Source organism: Haliotis rufescens, unplaced genomic scaffold (assembly GCF_023055435.1).
Source record: "Haliotis rufescens isolate VD_foot unplaced genomic scaffold, xgHalRufe1.0.p SCAF_12, whole genome shotgun sequence".
Lineage (NCBI taxonomy): Eukaryota > Metazoa > Mollusca > Gastropoda > Lepetellida > Haliotidae > Haliotis > Haliotis rufescens.
In genome coordinates, this window is record NW_025963802.1 from 31,868,363 (window position 1) to 31,886,772 (window position 18,410).

The following is an 18,410-nucleotide window of genomic DNA, read 5'->3' on the forward strand; positions in this document are numbered from 1 at the left end:
CCCCTCGTTTCCCGTTAAGCTGAGGCTACTTTGGCTCTGCAGTAAACATCGCGTACATACAGGTACAGCTTACAAGTAAGGCATGCGAAACACGAGCTTCCCCTGTGCGTGGCGCCGTCTCACAGTGGTGTATAACTCAGTAATTAGTGGAATCTCTAACGCCAAGAGATAACATAATCTCATACGCCCCAAACAGCGATATATAATCATGTTATTATGAAATCCCGGTATCAAATATGAACGTTGTTTTCATATTTATCAGCATGTCAAAAGGTATCGCTGTATTTAGAATCTTAACGAACGGCGTAATGGAAGATAACTGACATGTAACTGGTTTGTCTTCAAAGGCCAAGGCTAAACCGATGAAAGACAGTATGACCTATCGTACCTTCGAATTAAACTTCATTTGCTACAACGCCCGAGTACTGGCGCAGAAGCAAGGACACACCTGGAGATAAGAGTGTCGTCTGCTCCTCAAACATCAGACGACATTTTAAACAAGTGAGTAAACCGGTTGAGCATTTCGCGCAACTTACAAAAAAGGTTTATTTACACATATCCGTGCTGCACGATTGAGATAACAGTGACTAATGAAGAAAACGTCTGCCTGCGAAGTTCTCCTTGTTTAGCCCATGCATGGTATTGTCGAGATATACCTCTCCAACGCCCGAAGCGTTATTTCAACTCATATCCATCGGACTGTTTAAACAACACTATAAAGACGTGTGTTGGTCTGTGTCAGGAGCTGCCCCAAAGCCAGAGCTTTCGGTGATATAGACCGGCGTACTGCCTTCAAAGCAAAGCGCGTGCACATCTGTCTGGTGTGTATTTCACATTAAATATCAACCGGCAAAGCTAACGGCAGCAACATGGCGATGCAGGAGGATATCGAGCTACCGTATCTCACTGATGGATACCTGGGCAAGCAAATGAAGTTTGACAGCTATGGATTAATCACTGTTTCCCACCCTGATCCCTTTATCAAAATGGATTCGGATCGGGTCGAGATAATCATCGGAACATCAGAAAAGATTCGAATGACGACGAAAATGATTTCCATGGGGACGAAAAAGGAGTGTAATGAATATAGCCTTGTCAGAATTCAAGGTCCCAATTTCTGCTTTCTTCTCCGGCCACCAGTTCAAGGATTCTATAAATTCCAAATCTACGCCCTCCCGTCGGGCGAGGCTGGACCTCAGATGCAAGGAGTCATCAACTATGTTGTCTATTGTCCAGGGCTGGCCGCCGATGTCCAGCCTTTCCCGAAACAGTACCCTCAGTGGAAAGATGGCTGTTACCTTTTCGAGCCCTACAGCATCCCCAAAGGTACCAGAGAGCCTGTTGGGTTCAAGGTCTACGTTCCAAAGGCCAAAGACGTGCAGGTGAAGGTGGGAAATGATTGGAACCCGCTTGAACAGACCGAGCCAGGTACATTTGAAGGCACTGTGGACCTCAGTAATAATTACCCCCCAAATACTTTGGCGAAACTCAATGTTAAATATATGGGGAATAACTACAATACATTGTTGGAATATAAACTTTGAACTTTCAACATTCATTGTTCCTTGTTGGGCTGTGCCCGTTTTACGGATTTTCACGAATTATTTTTGGAGTGTTTTTTAGTTGTTTCTCACATTTGTTTGTGTTACACAAATGGCCGCACTTCTTCATGGGATGGAAGGTCTCATTTGCAACAGATGTATGGGCACAAAGACATTCTGATATTTTCCACTTGATGCTGTGACTTTTCTCGAACAGTATCCCTCTCTCGAAGTATACCGTGGGTACGACAAAAAATGTTTTACAAAGTATCATTGAATGTTTAATATTCCAATATTTCGGATTACTGCAGGTCTTGATTCTGAAATCAGGTACGGGTTTATTGTGTGTATGATAATTTAATAAGGCTCTGTCAGCTAACATATCAAATGTAAATCTCCACTTTTTACACAATATATTTGCATAATATTCTTTTTAATCATACTGTTACACACTGATTTGTTCCAAACGGAATAAAATTTTGCATAAAAAGCTTTCTTGTAAATTATGTTTACGCATGGGATTTTCACACCTCATTGTTAGTGGTACTGACGTGCCAGCAGGGCTGAAGACTATGTGCGTCATACCAAACGACGTTAAAAGATGGTACTTGTTTATACCCTGTCTGGTGCTCGGCATTAAAGGGACGAAACTCCGGTGTATTATCTCGGCACGTCGAAATGATCTTTCGCCATTTCACCTCATGCGCTGAACTGGTTTGCCTGGGCCAGAGTATTCACATGCAGCCGTACTGCAGCTGGGATGTTACCGGTAACAGCCTCCCCTCACTCACTGAGCTTAGCAGTTAAGCGTTCGCTCGTTACGCCAAAGGCTCGAGTTCGATTCCCCACATGGGTACAATGTGTAAAGCCAATCATATGCACTATTTTACAGCTGAGATCTATGAATGAAGTTTTGATCGTAAGATTGTGATTTATTTATAGACTGTATATTGTAGTCCTCGCCCTATACCCCGCCACGTGGTGTAATTAGAGAGTCTGCCCGGGGAACGGAAAGTCGTGAGTTCGACACACGGCTGCGTCATACCAAAAGATGGTATTTGTTGCTACCCTGCCCTGGCGCTTGGCATTAAGGGGCTAAAACAAGGTCATGTCATGTATATGTGTGTGTGTGTGTGTGTGTGTATGTGTGTGTGATGGTCGGAGTCGTGTGTGTGTGTGTGTGTGTGTGTGTGTGTGTGTGTGTGTGTGCGTGTGCGTGCGGCCCCCGTTCAATAAGTTTTGCAACTTCAATATAAGACCAAGTCGCCGAATATCTTTTGCACTTTTATTTTTCAATATAATCTCCATTCACCTCAATACATTTAATCCATTTGTCCTTCAAGCTTTTAATACCACTTTTATAGAAATCCGCAGATTGGCCCTCTAACCACGCCTCCTATTCCATTACACAGACGTTCATACATCTTTAGGGGCGGTCGGGTAGCCTAGTGGTGAAAGCGTTTGCTCGTCACGCCGAAAACCCGGGCTCGATTCCCGACATGGGTACAATGTGTGAAGCCCATATCTGGTGACCCCCGCCGTGATATTGCTGGAATATTGCTAAAAGCGGCGTAAAACCATACTCACTCACTCACTCATACCTCTTTCAGTTCGCAACAGATTGATGCTTCATGAACCTATACATTTTCTTAAAACTTTTTATTTATTTTATGAACCTATACTTGCCAAACAGCAAAGCATACAATTCTAGAAACACTGCGCCTTAAAAAAGTAGTATCGCTCAAAATCCCCAGTAAAATACTCTTTTATCTACCCTCTTTCGATGTTGAATCAACACTGAGCTGAAAAACCCCCAAAGTTGCTTTATTCAAGATTTAGGCAAGGAATACGGAATTTTGTGTGCTAAGTTATTCATCAATGGTTTGTGATGCAAGGCACAGCAGGGACAACATGACACCCTGCGAGGAGGTAGAGAGATGGCAGCCGTGACCTTTGAACCTTGAATACAAGTATTTGTATATCTCTGACAAGCTAAAAGGTCATCAGTACACGCATCACGTACTTGTCTAAAGCGCTTTATTTGCCCTTGTGCTGGGATGCAGAGAAACACATGCGAGGTATTGTCAGTGCGGAAAGCTTGGAACTGCAGATTCTCTGTAAGTTGGGACTGCGTTTCGGTTTGCGCACATATTTATTCGCGGAGAAATGGTTACTTGAACCCTTGGTGGATTGTAACAAGCTTACCATTGTTGATAAAGGTCTATTCGCCATAATTGTCAGTCCTTACACTTGGGGCAAGGGAAATCTGAGGCACAGACACTTTCGGTTCACTGTTACGCCCCTTCGGCGTACATTGACTGAAGAGATTGTCTGGTCCAGATTCGAATGTTTACAGACCGCCGTCATATAGATGGAGTTTTGCTGAATGCGGCGTTGAACAACAAACAAACAAAAACAATGATTGAAGGATCGTGGATTCGAATACCAGATTCGTCCTTATGACGACCCCTGGCCTGCTTACAGGTAACGACCCGTGAAGATCCGGGGTAGATAGGTCTTCAGCAACCTATGTTTGCCGTAAAAGGCGACTGTGCTTGTCGTAAGAGGCGACTAACGGGATCGGGTGGTCAGGCTAGCTGACTTGGTTGATGCATGTCATCGATATCCCAATTGCGTAGATAGATGCGCATGATGTCAATCACTGGATTGTCTGGTCCAGACTCGATTATTTACAGACCGCCGTCATATAGCTGTAATATTGCTGAGTGCGGCGTTGAACAACAAACAAACAAATGCTACAGGTAACCGTCTAAGATATGCGCCACTTTTGGATACCTCCACAGTATGCTGGCACGACGTGACATGACTTGCAAACTGCTGAAGCGGGGTTAAACCAATCTCATTCACACAACCACGCAGTGGTAAGACTCGCTGCACGTCATCGTATCCTAATAGCGTAGGTTAGGATGCTCATGTTGTCAATCACTGGATTGTCTGATTATTTACAGACCGCTGTCATATTGCTGAATCATTGCTCAGTGCGGCGTAAAAAAACAATCAAAAGGTGATAGTGAGGTAACCTAGTGGTTAAAGCGTTCGCTCGTCACACCAAATGTCCGGGTTTGATTTCCCAATCGGGCACAATGTGTAAGCCCATCCCTGATGCCCCCAGTCGTGCTATTGCTGTTGAATATTGCTAAAATCCTAAAACAGTCCCATCCCATGTTAAGTAACTTAATATTTGCTATGGACAATCAATATCGCGAATTCGATATCTATACTTATTAATAGTAATCTTATTCAGTACCCATTTTGACCACATCCCCATAACGTCGGTTCTATATACAACTCATGAGGACCGACTCATTTAATAAAAAATTACTGTTATTAAAGTATTATTTAGTATTTAGTATTAAAGTGTCTCATGTTGTTGTTGTTGTTGTTGTTGTTGTTTATAAACGCCGCACTCGGCAATATTCAAGCTATATGACGGCGGTCTGTAAATAATCGAGTCTAATAACTTGGTTGATGAGCCCGATCTCGTTAGTCGCCTTTTACGACAAGCATGGGTTGCTGAAGACCTATTCTACCCCGGATCTTCACGGGTCCAAAATGTACGTAAATGGTTGACCTCATTCTGTTTATACGCCCACAGAGAGATAGACAACGTGCAGAAGAGAGCAGGCAGGTTCTATTTGGTGTCCAGAAGGACACAACTATCTGGGCCCCGTCCCACAAAGCGATCTTAGCGCTACTATTGTCGTAAGTCTATGTTAAAGCAAGGGAATTACGATCGCGTTAGCGCTAAGATCGCTTTGTGGAACGGGGCCTAGTGCGCAGTTCGAGGAAAAATGGGATGGACACCGTGCCTAACAAAACAAGAATAGAGCGTTTTAGATGGTTCGACAAGGTCACCAGATGTAAAAGAATGACTCCCCACGTATTTTTATGATTAAAACCCACATCACCCGACACCACAACGACCCCCCACCCCACCCCACCCCCACCCCCCACCCCCCCTCCCCGAACCCACCCCACCCCCGTGCAATCCGTTCGTTCCTCAGATGATCTAATCTAGTCTTTGTCTGACCACGCCGGTCGAGTTTTGAAGCTAGAAGTATTACATAACGCAGTACAAGCTCATCGACCCACAGACACATGCATACGCATACGGGAATTTATGATATTTCCCATAATGCCGTACATTAAAACGGTTTTTGCTGATATTTAGTGATCCTGTAATTCTCACCGCTATTTTGCCTCTTATGATTATATTTTTTAAACACCTTGTAGTAGATAAATATGTTACAAAATACACACGTAATTTTTTCTCGTTTAGCTTGCATATTTTCTTGTAGTGTAATAAATAAGCAAGATTCAAAGAATACAGATAGTCACTGTTCATATTTTCATTTTGTTCATAGTATCCCCCCCCCATTCCTCCATCAAACTTAAAACTGATAAAAAGGAGATCATATATGTCAGTTTTATTAGCCAGTTTGTATTGTTTGCAACGTCCAAAGAATTATTTTTTTCGGTAATTAGATTTGGAATTGAAGCCGAATATGTGCTCGTCCGATTTCGGGATCACAATTATGTTCATTAAGTTGTATGTACATTATGCATGCATGTACACAGTTGTTTCCCTTACAAAATACAGATGGATTAGATATATGTCTCTACCTTAAGTCACATATACGACTTTCGAGAGCGTCATTAACCCGTAACCCCATTCCTTGGACAATAGAAATGAAATGCGTTGTAAATATTTTTTAAAAACAAGTCGTTTCTTATAATGACTTTCGATCAAACTGTCTTCGGGAATATAAATTTAATGCTAAAGTGCTTGTAAAATAAAGTTGAACTTTCACGCCAGGAGAGACTAGATATCCAATTATAGTATAGGCTCAGGCAGGAATATACATATTTATGTAGCAATTCTCTCTCCATTTAAACTGTATGGTTAACAATTGTGCGTTCTGATGTGAGTTATGTTGTTATCTACTACCTTTTTACACAGACAATGAGTCGGACACACACACACATATCAACTGTGGTAACGCCACAGCGATGGGGGCAGTGGGGTAGCCTAGTGGTTAAAGCGTTCGATCGTCAAGCCGAAGACCCAGTTCGATTCCCCACATGGGTACAATGTGTGAAGCCCATTTCTGGTGTTACCCCTGATATTACTGGATTATTGTTAAAAGCGACGTGAAACCATTCTCACTCACTCACTCACTCACTCACTCACTCACTCACTCACTCACTCACTCACTGCGGTGTTTATCAAATTACTATATGCAAGTACATATATTTGTAGATTTGCACAAGACAAGAAACACAATTCAAGTTAAACATACATCAAATGTCAAAAAGAACATTTACGGACAACCTTATGACACACTGTAACATCATATACTACCGAAAACAAGTTATAGAACACCCACAATTATAAGATTGTATTTTTGCAAAACAATCAGCCATGACTAATTAACCATAGTCTTCTTAACTTCTTTTGAAAAGTATATATTTAGATTTTAACCTGATTTATTTAGAGCGTATTGCCATGATCTGCCACCTGCATTCGGCGTGATGGTCACATACAACTGAATAGGGCCATAAATAATTGCAGCAGATATCACATGCGGCCCCTGTAGTGGTCAAGAGGGGATATTGCTTAACCGCGAGAAAGCGAGAAAGCGATAGAGCGAGAAAGCGAGTAAGCGATGTCCCCTCTCGGCCACCATAGACCTGTACTATGCTTATCGTAAGAGGCGACTAACGGGATCGGGTGGTCTGGCTCGCTGACTTGGTTGATGCACGTGCGCTGCACACGCTGCTAAATATAGCCGGTAACCTAACTTCCCATCCGCTGTCGGGTTGTGACCACGTGATCTAAACTCAATGATGCTGTTCATGACGTTTTCCACTTTGGTGAAACCCAGTAGCGCAGGAATGCTGTTGACAAGCCTAGAAGCATGGTCATATTTAGTCTTTCTTACACACCTTGCTACAAATATATCAAATACAGCCCATGCAAGTCTATAATGTTTGGCAAGTCTAGATTACTGCAGTATCTGAAAATGAAGAGAGCCTCTGGGCTCCTTTTTATCATATTTTTATTAAGATAATTTAACAACTGTTTTTTCTGTACAATATGTTCATTTCAGAGACTAGATGTTGTCTAGATTAGAGCGGCTATGGGATTTTAACCTATGGTAATGGTTTTTAGAACGCCTAAGCAGCGCTGTCGATTTGACGAGTGGGCGTCAGGGCTTGTAAATGCATATAATACAGTGGGCGAATACAGAATGTTATTTAGGTCACTGCTTGAAGACATGTCATGTTATGTCCTCTGAAAAGACGGGGAACAAATTGTTTTTACAGCAGATATATTTCAGAAGTCATCAACAATAAGAATATCCACCAAACAGGATAAAAGCGGCCAATAGTGGAGGAAGCGTCGTATAATCATAGATTTGACCGTGAACGCTTGCTTTGTAGAGCATCAATTTTTAAAGAGCAGTTCAAAAGTTCTACGTCGTAATTCCTTAGGTTTGCGACATCTCCAAAAAGCCTAAAACTTCATTGTGAGTGAGTGTGAGTGAGTTTTATTTTACGCCGCTTTTAGCAATATTCCAGCAATATCACGGCGGGGGACACCAGAAATGGGCTTCACACATTGTACCCATGTCGGTAATCGAACCCGGGTCTTCGGCGTTACGAGCGAACGCTTTAACCACTAGGCTACCCGACCGCCCGCTTCATTGTGAAAATGTTGGTATGCTCGAAGAAATTTCTGAGAGAAAGGTTACGGAAAAATACAGACACGCTCTTTCTTGTATTTCATCTGGTTTTACATATCAAGGGGACGTTCATTTCAGTATTAAAACCTGTTGTCAATTGACTTGGACTTTGAAAACCCTGAGAACAGTTTATTTTATCAGGTTGAAAATTTGAAGACTCGAGTGATTAATGTGGAATTTGTTTTGTGTTGATGTCATGTTACGATGTGCTCAAATCACTTCGGGATTTCACGTTACACAGCATCAATTCGTTATAAATAACATTCAGCTGTACCATTTGAAGGGCGGTGGGGTGTGCAGAGTTGCGTCCCTTGGGCACGCCAGAAACCTATTATTGTGGGTTCGAATCCCGGTTCGCCCCGATTATGTTTCTAGGTTTGTCAGCACCATATCCGTGCTCGTGGGTTTAACCGAAGTGGTAAACGTCTGAGACCTGCATCACTTCGGGCTTTCCTCCCACATTAAGCTGACACGCCGCGATATAACTGGAATAGTGTTAAAAGCGGCGTTAAACCCAACTCACTCACTCACTATCCGATATATACTGGGCTTTAATACTTACAGATGCATCGCTAATCCTCCCTGCGTAACGTTTTAATAGAGCCCATTACTGATTTTGCCCCGGCCACCACGAGCCCGGTCAGTGTGCACAATGGAGAATATCATGGACATTTATTTGTATGCTCCTTACTCCCAACACCATTTGTGGTAAAGTATGTGAAGACAGCGACAAGACCCTTTCCATATTCATAAGAGTGAGTGAGTGAGTTAATATTTAAAGTCACATCGGCATTATTTCAGCCATATCGTGACTTGAGCAAGTTATGCATTTATATAATATGTTAAGACCTGTCGTCGAAGGACAGTACAACAACTAGCAATATATCACAGATGCTAATTGTAAAACTAGTTTTAGAACAATAAAATAATCAGATTATAACAGACGACACAATATAAAAACGGGCTATAGATCGTCAGCAACTGAAGGTAGACCACCATACTTGGGATCATGGGGACTTACAGTACCTTTGCTACCTGCATGGACCCCAGCAGGATTTACATCATCCCTTCAGCAACTGGCGATTGTATGCAAAGTTAGCTAAAAGTTAAAATACAAATATTCTACGTTTAAAAGAGTAGTAGGCAGAATTATTCTTTGAATGACATGGACTTACGATATCCTCTAAAGGCATATTCATTAGACATCTCTGCATAGGCTCAGTCACACACTCAGTATATTTACTGCCGTACCTTATGGGGCTATTCCCGATTAAAATTTGTTAAAAGTCTGATCAAGATCCTGTGATTCGTGGCGGGAAATTCACAAACAAGCAGATATTGTTCCGGAAGCGTCCCGATTCAGCCGTTTCCAGCCGAATTCGTCCCGATTCTCCCGTTCTCAATCCGAATCTGATCCGATTTGTATCTTCCGCATGGTACAAAACGACCGAATCTGTCCCGACAGCGTCCCGATTCTCCCGAATGCGACCCGACAGAGATCAGACAGTGACCAGACAGTGAACCGACAAAGACGGTTCGCATTCGGCAAGATCTTGACGCAATCTGGACTAAATCGACAAGAAACGGCAATGAACAATTCATGCCCGTTCATCACGACAGCGTCCCGATTCACAGGACACCGTCCAGACAACACTTGACAGTTTACAATTTTGATCCGATACAGAAGAATCTGTCACGACAAAGACAAGATTGTAATCCGACTAGACAAAATCGGCTGAGTTTCCCGAATGTTACGGGACGCACCATACTGTCGGGAGTGCTTGGCCGACCTCTCTGGACCTTTCCCGATCCGCAGGAGTATGTTGCGAACGGAGACGACTGCGTTCATTTTTCGTGTCGTAGCGCTGTCTGATCTCAAACGGGAGCCATAATCGGCACTGTGCGAACCTGGCCGTAAGCAAAGTCGATTGTACAATTCCGACTATCATGAGCATGTGTTTATGCATCTTCCCGAGGCAAGAGAGTTAACTGACTATAAAAGTCCAGTTTCCACCCTTGCCGAACTAGGCTGGTATTATGGAGTTTTGGCTGGACTAACGAGTCTATGCATAGTCCAATCAAATCGCGCACCGAAATCGAAATCCGGTTCGTAAACTGTCATGCAGATTTCGGTCGATTGCAGGATTTGCAAACCATGTGCACCGCCAACTCGTTGACAGCAGATATTTTCCAAACCTTTTCACGTTTTTAATCAAGGTGCTCACGTGATTTGATGCATTTCGCGATGTAAGACCCGTTTTATCACAATATAGATCTTGATCAGATCGTCCTGACTGGGCGCCACCATTTTGTGTGAAGCAAACGCAAGTGATACGAGAGGTGGAATCTGATTGGTCCATAGGAGAGACTTAGAAGGAACATAACTGGTAATAGCCACTGGTGGCGTTACGATCGAGCCCAGAAATTCAAGCCTAGTTCGGTTTTAAAGTCAGTTAACTATCTTGCCTCGGGAAGATGGTGTTTTTTAATCACTATCAAATAGTGATGATACCAGGTGTTCGCGAAAACGTGAGCGTAACCTGCCCCACCGGTACACAAACACATGCAAAGGCAAGTCACATGTTCACCTGAAAAACATGGGAACATATGGTACAAGTCAAAATAGGGCATCATTTTTGTCACTGATGCGTCATATTTGGAAATGTCCTCCACATGTCTACCATAAAACGTTTTGAAAGCTTTACTTTGATCAAACAACTTATAAGCAAGAGCCGTATGCCGCTCTTTGAAATCTTGGTAGAAAGACTATGCTCGATTGTATCTCAAAAGTTGCGAAATGTAAACACCAAAGACTGGAGCTGCTGGAATATTGCTCGAAATGAAGGGAAAGTTGACTATTGGAAAGTTGAAGCCATCCCTCTTGTCATACAGTCTTGTTGAGAGTGTTTTGTCAATCTGAATCGTTATGCATATGAATTTGTCAAAAGTTATGAACCTGTAAATTCGAACTGGTCGAATTCACTGCCTTGACCGTCTCTTATTTTTAGCAGACCTTTGACAAATTACATTTCCGCAGTTAACCCTTTACCCAATAACGACGAAACCTACGAAAACCCCACCCACTGAAAGATCATTTCAACAATTTACATATCTTTGAATCGTATTGTTGTGTGGCGAAACAGCTTGCAGGTATTTATCATAGTTCGCAGTTATATTTAAACTCCGATATTTTGTATCGTATCAAAGGTTAAGGGAGATGCAAGATTGCTCACTGGTTACGTATGTTCTATATTAAATGTCTGCAATGACATCATCTAAAACTGGTAAACATATGGTAAACATATTTGATAAAATACACATTCCTACTATCGCGATTGATAGAAATGGTTCTTTTTCGAATTCGTTAACGTAAATTCTATTTTTTGTTCACAACTTCTTGAAACTAAAAACGTTTGAAATGTACATTTGAGTGTGTGTTTTACATTTTCTGACAAAATATCAGCGTTATCTTGTATGACGCTGTGATGAACGTGCTACACGTGTATCTATATGGAGATAAGGCTTTATGGAAACTCCAAGAAAATCGTTTATGGAATATTTTTTTAATTTGTCTTTTTAAATCGTGAAGAGACAGAAATCTCGGGACGGAGTCCAATTACAGATAACACAAAACGAACAGATCCGTGCCAATTTGCATCCCAGTAACTCATAGATGGCAACATTTACCACGAAACAAGGATGGTAAAATGATTCCGATGAGTGACAGGGCTGTCTTTTCCAGGCTTGATTGTTAACAGGCCGCCGTCATATAGCTGGTCAGGTGAAATGGGGTTTAACGTCGCGTCCAAGATTATTGCACTTATATAGCGACGTGCATGCACGTGCATTTGTGTGTGGCTGCTTGTACCAGTCCGGTCTGATTCCGATTTATAGTACAAGCTCACTGAGATACCATGCCGCAGTTTAACACGAATACCCCACTCAGACACAGTATACTGACTCAGAGCCGACCTGTCCTTGTTTTAGCCCCCCAAAGCCGAGCGCCAGACAGGGTAACAACAAGTACCATCTTTTAACGTATTTTTGTATGACGCGGACGGGGATCGAACCCCGGACCTTCCACTCTCCTGGCGGACGCTCTACCACTAGACCACGGAGGCGGTCCATATAGATGGAATACTGCAGCATTAAACAACGTTCCAATCCTTAAAAAGATTAACACACTGAGGCAACATATGTGACCCACCAGGAGAAAAGGGGCCTTACGGGTGCAAGGACACACTGATGCTGTACTTGTGCTAAAGAAAGACGTAAAAATCGCGGACTGTACAGAAATATCTTATTTTTCTGTCGTTAGTTCCGAATATAGTAGGGATGGTCGGGTAGCCTAGTGGTTAAAGTGTTCGCTCGTCACGCCGAAAACCCGGGTTCGATTCCCGACAAGGGTACAATGTGTGAAACCCATTTCTGGTGTCCCCCGCCGTGATATTGCTGGAATATTGCTAAAAGCGGCGTAAAACCATACTCACTCACTCACTCACTCACTCACTCACTCGTAATATAGTACGAAGTGGTAACGTCTGAGACCTGCATCACTTCGGGCTTTCCTCCCACATTCAGCTGACACGCCGCGATATAACTGGAATACTGATAAAAGCGGCGTTAAACCCAACTCACTCACTCCCTCCTTATATAGCTAAACTCTTTTTCAAAAGATTTCAGCATACATACATACTTTCAATTAATCATGATATAAAAAAAACTTCAAACATTACATAAATAATTACAAGTCTGAAAATGGGACTTTGCAGAAAATGAGTCCAAATGTTTGATGCCAAGTATCTCTGTAATAAATATGAATTGAAGCTTATGAATTATTTTTGTCGCTTCAAGATGCTGTAGTTGTTAAATACAACAAGAAGTCATAATGTGACTTTTCACCCATAAGGTCCCTTATCCCATGGTTGGTCACATATATCTGACGATCAATGGTGTGCAGTTGTCAGTGTACGTGTAACTGTATCACCGTGGTAATCTATATACTTTGTTACACAGTGGGTTTTGCTTTTGAATATGATCTCCGTTATCTGTCTTCAAGATGAATTATACCTAGCCCTCTCTGCATAGAGATTAGCACAGGGCATGTAAAGGAAATGTAATTTTGTAACTTAAAACTCCACAATCTCTGCTCAGAACCAAGCAAATTCTGACCATTGGAGGATGCAGTATATAACGTTTTACGCCCAAGCCGCAACCGTAGCCTACGTGAATGTGGATCCTAAGACTTGTGAACATTATACCACAGATAACATAATCTGCGCATGCTCATGCCAGCTATTTATAAGCAGTGCGGCGTTAAACAACAAACAAACATTTACAAGATTGCCGTCGACAATACCTGCACAGCATAGTGATCGAAGTTTCGTTACCGGCAGGCTATACTTCGCACTGAACACAATCGACCCCAGAAAGGAAATACAGACTCTTATTGAACATATGGCTATGTCAATCTCCATGAAGGATAGAGGGTTAAAATGGTTGGCGTCATTGGGAGAATAATGTGTAACACACACACACACGCACGCACGCACGCACGCACGCACGCACGCATGCACGCATGCACACACACACACACAAACACGCACGCACACACACACACACACACTCAATGTTTCACCGTCGTAAAACAAGGACAGACATCTTTCCTATTGTAAAAGTCAGCATATATCCTTAGTATCCCATTCTTGCATTTAGAACCCACTAATATGTGGATCTGATGGTCTGTCTCCAGATATGATCTGGCCCACTGCATCCGTGAAGATCCGGGGTAGAATTGGTCTTCAGCAACCCATGATTGCCGTAAAAGGCGACTTTGCTTGTCGTAAGAGGCGACGAACGGGATCGGGTGGGTCAGGCTTGCTGACTTGGTTGATGCATGTCATTATATCCCAGTTGCATAGATCGATGCTCATGATGTCAATGACTGGATTATCTGGTCCAGACTCGATTATTTACAGACCGCCGCCATATAGCTGGTATATTCCTGAGTTCGGCGTAAAACAACAAGCAAACAAATCTGTTCCACTGTTCCACTGTTCCACTGTTCCAGACTTTATTATTAACAGGCCGTCAGGAAGTGGTAACAGAAATGCAACCACAACAAAAAACCGCAGTCAATGATTCGAGGAATAAATGTGGCTAAAATAAAATCAGGCTTCAATTTTGATTTGGTCCTCCTAAGATCAGGTCAGATGTCTTAGTTATCACGAACGTCTCGCGCAAACATCTGCTTGACCTCTCGTGGTCAGTAGTGCAGCTTGTGGTGAGTAATTCACTCTGCTTCTAGCATATTTCAACAATAACGCAGCAAGGGGGCACAAAAACTGCACTTCATACATTTCTAGCAAAATGAGAATCGAACAGTTTCTTTTGGGTTTTTAAAGGGGAACCAGAGTCGGCAGTCCCGTAAAAATTGACTTACATCCAGCAAATGAAATTTTCTTAGTCTACGTACTAGATCAAATGGCGAATGATGACATCTTTTGCCAATTTATATGGCATGTTTTGTCTGGGATGTATTGCATTATATTGCGATACTTAGGTCTGTTTTTTGAAACGTATTAATACATTGCCATTAACATACTGGCTATGTTTTCTTCAACTTACGAACTGCCCTTTTTTAAAGACCAAAATAGCAGTGCGTACTATAAATATTATTGATCTGAGATAAATATTAATGCATATTAACTGATAAAACCTCAAAGAAATACACTTGTAAACGTATTTTCTCAACATATAAGGTTTGTATGACGGTTACCGTTTTACCGATAATAGCGTGCTGTCTTACCAATTAAGCAGTTAACTATACACAGTTTTACATTTCACAAATGGTTTTCATTACAATGTTTAGACCGAGGATGAAGATGGGAGCCAGGCATAGCTCATAGTCCCCCCTTTAACCCAAGTGTACCTAATCGCCCTCTGTTACCTATACTACCACGTTAAGTTGTTTTGCGATAAAGGACTGATGAGAGCCTCCGAAAGCTGAAAGTAAAATGTTATATAGCAGTGTATTATACTGTTTAACGATGATTGTAACTGTGTTGTGTTGTTTCTGTTGAGATTCGGAAGACGCTCATTGCATTATATTTTGGAAGTGATTAGTCTTTAGGAATGTAGTGCCATTTAATCTAAGCAGTCGTCGGGAAGTTACTATATCATTTAGACGCTAGTGTGGTGTGTAAACTTCCGGTTACCGAGGATGGTGATAGGATGTTGTGGAAACAGAGTATATAAGGATATAAGGAGACAAGAGCACGTTTACGTAGCTCTCACTCACAAGCATTTTCATCTCCGTGGAACCAGCTTGCATGTGAGGATCGCTCATCATCCCTGATTCCCTGCCTAGCCCATCTCGGAAGCTTGACCACTGTCGCCGCTGGATGAATATATATTAGTATCACTGACTTGTGTCATCACCAGTGTAGTTCTGTATTTGATACTGGCCACTGTCATCATATTATTTATTGCCATTGAATATTGTACAACCACTCTATTTACAAGAGTTGACTACCATTGTAGCTGCATGCACTTATTTGTACTGGTTTGTAAACTTTGAATTTTGTAATACATTTGATAATTGTATACTATTTGTTGTTTGTTGGTTGGTTTCACACTGGGTTCTTTTACGTTCAGGTTTCTAGATTAACACTTTGTTTCAATTTGGGAATCGACACGTACCAAAAAGAAGAATAATCCTAAGTTTATATATAATGTCATGAACATGTTCGCCGACGATAGACGAATGTATTGGAACAACAAACCACACAATGGCATGTTTGTAAGCAGGTTAGAGAGTCAGTGATACCATACCATGCACATGACGTATCCCTACTCGATTGCTGCTTAAATGTTTTATTTGGCGTATCAATTGTTCCTTCTTGATTTCAAGTATAACACACATGACTAGATTTCGTGTCTTATACAGGCACGAGCAGGTATATAAACATAACGTTTTCGACATGCGGGTTAAACGTAGCCAGGGAGATTACTTGAAGCATGAGAACGCCTATCCAAGAAAGGCATCTTCCAAATGCAAGGGCGTTAACTGACTATAAAAGTCCAGTTCCCAAGTGGAAACTGGATTTTTATGGTCAGTTAACGCCTTTGCCTCGGGAAGATGAAGAAAGGAAACTAAATTGTGTTCAAAAGCATAGAAATATGTATGCTTCTTGTCTATCTTGCATAATAAAATACAGACCAGCAGAAATATAAGCAGATTTTGCACGCTAAAACTATTCGCTGGGTTGAGTACGAGTCTACAATGTATAAAGAAAACGAGCAGCTTGGTTGCATACACCGTTATCCGCTATTTTAATGTGGGACGTTGCAGACATCTTCGTAGGGATGGATGGGGAACATCGTTATCAGCTGGTTAAACGAATTGTGGTTCAGATTTGATCCGTGATGTTTGACCAAATGTGTTAAACAACCATCATGAAGCGTTTATGGATGATAGCTTCTTTAGTGTTTAATGACGTCGTTTGGGGGATAGGTCTTACAGCTTCAACAGGTGAAGTCAGGTGAAATGGTGAAATGAGTTTCAACGTCGCGTTCAAGATGATTGCACTTACACATCGATGTGCATTTACCTGTGTGCATGTGTGCTTGTACTTGCCCGGCCTAATGCCGATATTGTAGTTCTAGCCCACTGAGATGCTGCAGTTTAACATGGATACCCCACCCAGACACAGTATATCGACTCCGAGCCGACCAGTCCTTGTTTTAGCCCCTTAATGCCGAGCGCCAAGCATGGTAACGACAAGTATACTAGTCATTAAACGACTTTTAGTATGGTAGTATTAGTACGCGGGTAGACGTTCCACCCACTACACCACGGAGAAGCAGCCCCTGAGACGTCGGTATAACAATAAAGAAAGTGTTCTCCATATAAATGTTTGATCATCTAAAGACACTCTCATTCGTACATGACCACGATGAATTGAGACGATGACGCCAGCAAATAACGATTTTGAAAAGCGTCACATTTCAGAAATCGCCGGATCCTGCCAAGGGACGCATCTCTATACGTGGACATGCGGCGCCTTATTTATACAAAGACCACCAGACCAATCGTAACCGCCACCTCCCAATGGAACATATTAAACGCCGCAAATGACATGCCGTGTTTTGGCCGAGTGCGAAATCTACTCAATCAGATGTCCAACATCATCTACCTGGTATGGCGGAGGTATTTTTCTGTATTGTATTCGGCTATTCTCCAAATGGATAGCACGCAGTACTTGTTTCTGATTGCCTAACGCCAAGTAGATGCCCCAATTACGATGACGTACAACGATGGGGTACATGGTCACTGTGTTAAATGCCGACGCCGCAATGCAAAAGCCATTTCGTCATAAATCTATTTAAAGGAATGCGCACACGAGTGGTATTTCTATGATCGCGCTGACGGATAGTATGTGCATTAACACTTATGGCAATTACAAAAAGCGTAATACATGTTGAAAGGTTTACTCACGTGTCATGTCAGCACGTTTTGAGCTTGTACTTCAGACAACATACCAAAGTCATTCGTAAAATTCGGAAGATTGTCAAGCTTCGTTTGAACATCCATTGTACAGTTCTAAACAGTACCAATACATCAATTTACCAGGCAAATTACGTTCTGAAATAGTTCCAACTAAAAGACCAAGACTATCATTTTCACCAAGAGGAGATACACATCAAGACGTGCAGAAAGACAGAATCCTCCTATCCTGAACAATAGATAATAAATGCGTTGCTGGGCAACGGACATGAAACGGTCGTAAACATGCTGACGGAAAGAAAATAAAGCGCATAGCGTGCTTTTACGATTGTTAATAGATAATCACAGAATGCTGTAAAAATCAACATGCGTGGGTTTGTTTCTAACTTCTAAACACAAAATCATAACAAGTATAAACAGACTTGACTACCCGCCGCCTGGCATGATTGATTATACTTTATCATAAACAACTGTTAGAAGCACTGCCACTGATAATATAATTATCTTTAAATATGTATACCACATTGCTTGATGGAGTGTACCCTAAAACACACTCTCCAAAACAATGAGACGTGTTGCAACAATTACATTTAT

General features: G+C 42.0%; 1 protein-coding gene across 1 annotated transcript; it reads left to right on the forward strand.

The window, feature by feature from the left end:
- Window positions 1-242: 242 nt before the first annotated feature.
- On the forward strand, window positions 243-2,031 carry LOC124117477. The gene has a single exon (XM_046479396.2). It carries the CDS (start codon window positions 870-872, stop codon window positions 1,542-1,544), a length of 675 nt encoding a protein of 224 aa, XP_046335352.1. The 5' UTR covers window positions 243-869; the 3' UTR covers window positions 1,545-2,031.
- Window positions 2,032-18,410: the final 16,379 nt, after the last annotated feature.

Bases quoted from the DNA above. Each gene is read 5' to 3' on its own strand.
- LOC124117477 (XM_046479396.2), top strand. From the start codon at position 870: ATGGCGATGCAGGAGGATATCGAGCTACCGTATCTCACTGATGGATAC.